Source organism: Podospora anserina, chromosome 6, assembly GCF_000226545.1.
Source record: "Podospora anserina S mat+ genomic DNA chromosome 6, supercontig 2".
Classification (NCBI taxonomy): Eukaryota; Fungi; Ascomycota; class Sordariomycetes; order Sordariales; family Podosporaceae; genus Podospora; species Podospora anserina.
Window position 1 is genome coordinate 1,635,725 of NW_001914857.1, and position 7,763 is coordinate 1,643,487.

General features: G+C 52.2%; 5 protein-coding genes across 5 annotated transcripts, besides 3 other annotated features; all 5 read left to right on the forward strand.

Moving 5' to 3' along the window:
• Positions 1-618: 618 nt before the first annotated feature.
• PODANS_6_2051 (uncharacterized protein) lies at positions 619-1,863 on the forward strand (the record flags this gene model as incomplete). Its single annotated transcript, XM_001910259.1, has 2 exons — positions 619-1,051; positions 1,202-1,863. The coding sequence occupies 2 exons, from the start codon at positions 619-621 to the stop codon at positions 1,861-1,863; spliced, it is 1,095 nt and encodes a 364-aa protein (XP_001910294.1).
• Positions 1,864-1,880: 17 nt separating this feature from the next.
• On the forward strand, positions 1,881-2,885 carry PODANS_6_2050 (uncharacterized protein; the record flags this gene model as incomplete). The annotated part of the gene is made up of 1 exon (XM_001910260.1): positions 1,881-2,885. One exon carries the CDS (start codon positions 1,881-1,883, stop codon positions 2,883-2,885), a length of 1,005 nt encoding a protein of 334 aa, XP_001910295.1.
• Positions 2,886-3,109: 224 nt separating this feature from the next.
• Positions 3,110-3,325: a sequence feature (rRNA 5S pseudogene?).
• A 304-nt stretch (positions 3,326-3,629) lies between these two features.
• PODANS_6_2040 (uncharacterized protein) lies at positions 3,630-4,045 on the forward strand (the record flags this gene model as incomplete). The annotated part of the gene is made up of 2 exons (XM_001910261.1): positions 3,630-3,807; positions 3,906-4,045. The coding sequence occupies 2 exons, from the start codon at positions 3,630-3,632 to the stop codon at positions 4,043-4,045; spliced, it is 318 nt and encodes a 105-aa protein (XP_001910296.1).
• Positions 3,674-3,757: a repeat region (rgion duplique sur le chromosome 5).
• Positions 4,046-4,146: 101 nt separating the features above from the next.
• Positions 4,147-7,752: a repeat region (rgion duplique sur le chromosome 5).
• On the forward strand, positions 5,517-6,359 carry PODANS_6_2030 (uncharacterized protein; the record flags this gene model as incomplete). The annotated part of the gene is made up of 1 exon (XM_001910262.1): positions 5,517-6,359. One exon carries the CDS (start codon positions 5,517-5,519, stop codon positions 6,357-6,359), a length of 843 nt encoding a protein of 280 aa, XP_001910297.1.
• On the forward strand, positions 7,075-7,761 carry PODANS_6_2020 (uncharacterized protein; the record flags this gene model as incomplete). Its single annotated transcript, XM_001910263.1, has 1 exon — positions 7,075-7,761. A coding segment is annotated over one exon (687 nt), but the record flags the coding sequence as incomplete, so codon positions are not given.
• Positions 7,762-7,763: the final 2 nt, after the last annotated feature.

Sequence of the window (7,763 nt, forward strand, 5' to 3'; positions counted from 1 at the left end):
AGGGGGTTACGAGATTCCAATTACAAGAAGCGCCGTGGTCGCCGAAGCATTGATTAGGTTCTGGGCAAAAGCCTCCAAAATACCTAGGTAGATATCTCTTGAAATATCGAGTTTTGGCAGAGGCGCAAGGTTTGTCCGGTTGCGTAAAGGTAACACCTTCTATCGCGATGCGACGTTTTGCTGGAGGCCCCAAAAAACCAGTGTTCTGTATAACCTATTTTTCTCTTGTATCTAACTATTGTTGGTGACTCAAATATTCTCAGCGCGAGTTGCTCGGACGACATGTTAATTGTTGACTGCACGCCTCTAGCTGCAACTGCGTCTTGGGGTTGGGTTGGGAGGGGGTGGCTAGGAGCCAGTAGAGCCAGTTACTGGTAGCCTTCTCAACAGGAGGCCGCTTGAGCCCCCTTGGCAGCAGAAGAGGCGTTCGGTGAGCTGCAAGTTTATCATCAACCTGACGCTTTGCTATAGACCCTCCGTTCAGGTCCTTATCTCCTCAAGTGGCTGACGATGTTGTCGATCTGAGAGCATTACTGTTCTAGGTAGCCTGCGAGAAATAGCAACAATATACTCAGACGTGCGTATTACCCATCACACACCCTACACGCGTCCTCGAACATGGCTGACCCGCTGAGTCTTGTGGCCAGCGCTATCGCCATTATCCAGGGTGGTGAAAAGCTGCGAAAGCTTGTTCGTAAGGCTCAGCAACTTAATAAAGTACCCGTAGAAGTCGAGCTTCTTCTTCAAGAGATCTCGGAAGCCAGGACATCCTTCACCTCTCTCCAATCTACCGTCATTGCGGCTGCCCAAGGTGCCAGACCCATCAATTTTGAGGCATTACGGAGCCTGCTTCATCAATATGCTTCTCTCCTTGACTCTATGGAGCTGCTGGTGGACAAGTATCTTCTCAAATCGCCCAAGCAAGATGCTGAGGGGGGAGATGAAAGGGCAGGAATGGGGAGGTCTGTTGTGAGGCTGGGATGGGTTCGGAAAAAGACAAAGGTGCATGAGATGCAAGACAAGCTTCGGAATGTCCGCTTTCTGATCGTTGGTGAGCTGGCAGTTATGTCTCCGTAAGTAACCATGGCATGGGCCTCTTCGTAAACTGGCAACGGACTGACGTGTACGCAGATTCTCCCAGGCTGAGCTGTGTAAAACAGTCCAGACTCATCTATCTCGACAGGAGAAGCTTCTTACACAGATACTACATACCGCAGAGAGCGAAAACTACGCGTCAGCGGCTCTAGGGGTAGTTACTACCGCATCCAAGCCAAACGAGTTACCACTGGCCAAGACAGAGGAAACCCAGACAATAGCAGAGGGAATGACAAAGGTGAATCATCAGAATCTTCCTCTTGGGCCTATACCATCGACTTTCATGTGCGGCCCATGCAAGTGTGCCTGCCGCAGCACATGGACACTGCTGTTAACGACATGGAAGAATCTCGGTGGCACAGTAGCCATGCGATCTCGTGGATCCCTTTCCAACACAAGGACTGCGACGTCTCGTCTTGCAAACGCAGATCACAACCCATGATTAGCGGCGCATTTCACCTCCCACACTGGATCGCCTCCCGCGCGATCATACTCACCCTCATCAACGGACCCTCCATATCCGTCTCGCTGACAGTCGCACACATTGTCCCCCCCGACTCGGACATCTTCCGCTACATCCAGACGGGCAACTGCTCTCGTCTGCAAACCCTGCTCCTCAAAGGCCAAGCTTCTCCCGCAGACATGATCGAGTCTCTGTACGGGACCCTCGACGCCCTCCTTTTCGCCCTCAACTGCAACCAATACGAGATTTGCCAGCTCCTCCTCTCCTGGGGTGCCGACCCCATGCTGAAAACAGCACCAAGCTGACCGACTCGGCCGCCAACATGGCCTGGAATCTTTCCATCGAGTGTCCGTCCCCAGCCAACAACGCACGGAAACACCTCATCGAGTCTACATTCCTGGCCCCGTTGGACCTCGACCGCCGCCAGTTCTCACTCCTGCACAAGACTGTCCTCGGTCTTGCCTACACCAACCTCCCAGCACTGCTCGCTACCTGCTCACCCGACGCCCTCAACGCCCGCGACTGTCATGGCCGTACCGCTGTCCTCATGGCCGCCTGGCGCGGCGATCTGAAAGCCGTGACTGAAATCCTCGCAGCTGGCGCCGATCCCGACTTGCACGATGGTGGTGGCCGCTCCCCGCTGCATTACGCAGCTATGACGGCATCGGATGTTTGTACTCGGGCCCTGGTGCGGGGTGGTGCGGATGTCAACAAGGTCGACAATTATGGTGAGACGCCGCTGCATTGTGCGTGTAGCTGCGCCCGCTTGGCCAATGTAGAGTACCTCCTATCTGTGGGGGCGTGGCTGGACATGGCAAACGAGGGGGGAGTGACGCCTCTTATGGCGGCAGTCATGGCGGGAGATGTGGGGGTTGTTGAGGCGTTGATAGCATACGGGGTGAACGTGGAGGTCAAGAATAAGGGTGGTGAGACGGCGGTTGGGCTGGCGGTGTGGGGGGACCAGACGGATATTGTGGGGGTGTTGGTCGATAAGCACAAAGGGAGAGCGAGGCTTGATGTTCACAATGATAGTGGGAGAACGGTGCTACACACCGCTGCGAGATATGCGGGGGTTCAGACAATGAAGAGGTTGCTGTTGAGCTTTGGAGAGCAACCTCCAGGGGAAAGTGGTGTTAGACTAGGAAGTAGGGTCGACGGGCAGGGGATGACTGCGCTGGAGAGGTTGATGGAAAGTGGGGACTTGACGAGGGAGTTGGTCAAGTGTTTTGAAGCGTTGTTGGTCAAGTCTACAAGAATCAGTCCTTCGAAGGATGTGGAGGAATTGTACAAAGCCTGGGGAGGAAATAGAGGGATTAAGCTCAAGTGACTCGGATGATGAGGTCTTGTGACGGCTAAAGAAAAGGTAGAGTCGCTGGTTTTGGTTTTATACAAGGAAACAAACCCATCTCCTTTGCTACGAGCTTTTTACGATGAACTCTCTGCGCCAGAACTTTGATCAGATTCGGCGCCGCTGACGTCGAAACAAAGCTTATGCCCGGTGAGAGCCGAGCGTGAATTTGTTTTAGCATCGGTTATAGGTCGCAAAACGAACAGGAGTTATCACATACGACCATAGATAGCAGAAAGCTCGGGATCCCGTCCGCTCTCCCTTAGATAAGCTGCTAATCGCAATGTTATCTTCCGGGATGGCTTTTGCCCCACTCTTTTGCTGAGTCAGCACCCGAACGTTTTGGCTTCCGCAAGAGGCTCAACACCACCTTTTTCAGCAATCGCAACGGACGGCACCGTCTTGTTGGCTTCACCCCTCTCGCTCTCACGCCGTGGCCTCCCATGATGGCCGGCATTTTCTGCGCCCGGACAGGGCGGTATTTTTGGCTCTTATCTTCCCCGCTCCCACCTGCCGTTGTTCGCGCCCTAATACCTGGCTAACCTGCTCATCGTCCGTCCTGCGCTTCGTCCTGCGCTCCTCATCGTCCTGCGCTCCTCATCGTCCTGCGCTCCTCATCGTCGTGCGCTTCTTCGACCCCGCGCTCTCGCTGCTTTTGCCTACCCACGATGGTTGATCTGGACGCTAGACGTCGTCGCGCTCAACAGGGCCCCCAAGCTACCGATGTCGTTCCCTCCTACCCGCGCAGGCTTGGTCCTAGGATTGAAGATGATCAATAATGCGTGGCCGAGTCTGCATTGGAATGTGTGGGATTATTACATGAAGGCTGGGGGGAGTTATTTTGGGGCGAAGGTGGGGGATAAATTAGTTGCCTGGGTGCACAGTCTGGGCTTCAAACCAGGTAAGCCTCTTCTGACGACATCCCAGTTGCGCACTCATCACATGGCATGCATGCATCTAACACATTGAAACCAAAGAGGACTAACCCCCAACAATAAGGGCTCTCATGCTATCCCGGCGCGGGCCCTTGTTTCGTGCCAACGAGCTGGAGGACAAGATCCGCGCTTACAACATCAAGCTTGTCCTGGACGAGTGCGCAACCCACGACGACCTCGACAAGTCGATGGAGCAGTATCTGACGCCAATCAAGGAACTATCGCTCATGGACCACGAAGATGCAAATAGCCAGGCTATTAGGGCCATTGGGTTTGTTAGAGAGTGCTTGGTCGTGCCGTCGTCCAAGGAGGTGACGAGGTTCCATAAGAGGACGGACAAGAAGTTTGATGAGCTTCTCAGGGAGTTGATTCACTCGGCCAACTCGAGGGGTGAAGGGGTGAACAGAGATGGCCTCCAGCGCGCGTTAAACTATGAAGCGGAGAAGCTTGAAAAAAGAGGGCTTGATGACTGGTTTTGGCAGACGCGCGAGTATTTGGAGACTTTGATGGAGCATTGATTGATGTGGGTAGCCAGAAGATGTACGTTCAATTGTTGACCCGAAAGGTGCAAAACGATGTGTAGAATAGGTAGCTATCGCGCTACTCTAGTAACAATCCCAAAGCACGAATTTCCCTTCCTCCTTCACACTGTGCTCCGCAGCCAGTAAACTCCTCAAGGGCAGGGCATGGCATCGTAAGAGCCCTGTTGCCGCTTATTATCCTTGATACGAAGCGCTGGTAGAGCAGGTGGCTTGCCCGCAATCCACTTTCTTCGTGGTGGTAGTCGTTGTGGTTTTGCCATCGGTGGTAGTGACAACCTTGGTCGTGGTAGAGGTGGTGCACCTGAATGTTATGTCAACTCTAGGACACTTTTCTATGGTCGACTCAGCTAGCTCACATCTTGAAAGACTAGATTTGTGGCAGGAGCTTTGTTCAAAGGTCAGTACCGTAGGCACGCATGTCTAGTTGCTTAAAGCTTCTTAATATGATGACAAAGTAGAAGAGGTTGATAGGTACCTAGGTATCCTGAGCTGGTCACTAACCCTGGGCTTCTGGGATTGAATGCAGATTGCGGCGTGGTTGGTGTTTGCTGTAGCGTTTGCAATGATGAAGAAAAGGAGAAAACATATTTGCGGCATAGGGGAAGTTACCCCAGGCTTTATAGACAGTGTCCAACACCTTAAACCCAACCACCTCCCACTTGTCGTCACCAGGGACTTTCCTCAAGCAGGCAGGCTCTCGTGCTGACCAAACATTGAATCAAGCCGCAGGAAAAGTGCATTTTTCTTACTTTGGCCGATCATATTGGTCATAGATACGGCGACCGGCTGCAGGGAATAGTACATTTGCAGCGAGAGATCACCGAGGGAGGTCCCCGTAGACTGGATAACTAGCTTGGTGATAATTGTGGCGTTTGCCCAAACCCAGTTGAAGAGCCGTATAATAACATGGTGTTGAGCCACCTAGATAAGGTAGGCTTCCAGCCAGCACGGGCCACCTAATGAGGCTTTTGTCCCACCATCCAATATTGATGCACAAATCGAAAGTGCCGGGGCAGTTTCACTTGTTGTTGGTCCCACCACGACAAACACAAAAACACAACACCAAACACCTCAACGTGCCGGAGAGACATGACTGCACAACCATCAGAGCTTTCAAGTTAATTTCTAGTACCATGGCGAACGATCATGATGGAACTCACACGGTGGTCGAGAAAACACAGCCAACCATTACATCCTACCATGACCTGACCATCGTGGAGTCACAGGACGCCGAAACTGGACTCGCCAAGTCTTGCATGTTCCTGCATATCACCCAAGATGAAGAGGTCTACTTCGGCAAAACTACACGCAACAAGAGAGAATTATCTTTTGACGAGATCGGCCAACTCCTTACCCGCATCCCGGATGAGGAGATCTTCCCCGCAATCCCAAAAGACATCGAGTTGACCCTTGCACCTGATCACATCAACGACGCGAACTCCTTCCTCAAACGACCTGGTATACAGCACTATGACGACTTCGTCGGTACAGACTTTGTCTGGAAGGAACTCCTTCATGAGACCCTTATCATGGAGAAGATCTCCAAGGCACCGCACCCGTATATCATCCGCTACCTTGGTTGTCGTACTTGCCGTGGCCGTATCACATCCTTCTTTGTGGAACGACTGAACCAGACGCTTGATCAGTACGTCAATGCCCCCGATGGGTTTGAGCCTCTTGACAATGAGAGGTTTCTTGCTGGTGTCCAATCAGCGATCGACTACCTTCACTCTTTGGGACTGGCACACAATGACTTGAATCCGCAAAACATCATGGTTCGGGACGGGATGCCGGTGCTGATTGACTTTGGGGGATGCGCTCCGTTTGGAGAAGTGGTGCAATCATGTGGAACGCCTGGTTGGTGCGAGGAGTTCATTCGTCACTCCAAAAAGGAGCATGATGAGTATGGTTTGAGGAAATTGGAGGAGTGGTTAAGGGAGAAGCAGGAGGGGAATAAATGGGGAAAAGTCGAATGAGGCTTCTGTGGAGGTGAATGATGCTGTATCCCAGAGCTAGAGCGGCCTTGACTACATCCCACAATCGGGTTTCGATGGGTGAATACCTTACCTTATGTTTGTCATCTTGGCGGTCAGATTTGGTTGGCGGGTCTGCGGGCCGATGTTCAGGGTTGCTGTTGGTGTCAGACTTTTTAACGTTGGTTGATTTGAAATAATGAATGTGCTTCAGCTGGGTCGGTTTTGTCAAACATATTTCCTTTGGATGTGTGTTGTTGTGGGCTCACGGGCTCAGTGGTAGCATATTTGGAGCTAATTTTGCCAGCTAACGTGCTGGCAATGATGGACCTGTTCTGTCAGTCTTTCGGAGCTTCCAAATCCAAGCCTGTTCTACCGTAGCATTTCTCCGTCACTAGTATAGGGCTGACATGTGCGCTGTATAATGTGTGCACAGTCAGCCATAGTTCCGCTGTTGTGTCTCGTTTGGGCATCTCCAGCGACGATCGTGCATCGCTGAGAGACACACACCCTCCGGCTTTCCGAATCATATCAACGGTTCTGATTTGCTTAACCGGTTCTGATGAAACTGCATGCAAGGCATTGGATGTCACCCTTCAAGACTGCGACTTTGGCCAGACGATAAGAATTATGACATGAACCGAACGAGACACTTGAATCCTTTCTTCTCTCTCAGACCTCTCAGAGCTTCACGTTTTACTCAACCATTGACATAAAAATGGATCTCTTACTAGATAAAACCCCCCCCATGAGCTGGACCCTAGCCATCCAGATCATCTTCGCAACCCTCACATCCATCATCCTCCACCGCCGCCTCCTCCACCCCCTCTCCCCCATCCCCGGCCCAACCCTCGCCTCCATCTCCCGCCTCTGGCACATCCGCCACATCCTCAAAGGCGACCAAAACACCCAACTCATCTCCCTCCACAAAAAACACGGCCACTTCGTCCGCCTCGCCCACAACGAAGTCTCCGTCTCCCACCCCGACGCCATCAAAAAGATCCTCGGAAACTCTCACCTCAGAAAAGGTCCCTGGTACCGCATGACCGCCATCCCAGACTACCGCTTCCAAAGCCCCATGGCCACCACCGACCCAAAGAAGAAGATGGGAAAAAGCAAGGCTTTTGCCTCGGGGTACGCCCTCACCAACGTGTTACGGTCAGAACCCCAGGTCGACAACGTCATCTCCTTGCTTCTCAGCCACCTCGACCGTTTTTCCCAAACAGGGGAACAGGTTAATCTAGACAAGTATTTCACATTCACGTCCTTTGATGTAGCAGGGGAGATCCTCTTCTCCAGTCAATTCGGCTTCTTGAAAACAGGGACTGATATTGGGAACGCAATTGCGAATGGGTACTGGTTGTCAATGTACGCTTCTGCCATGGCATTTTATTATTATTTTCATGT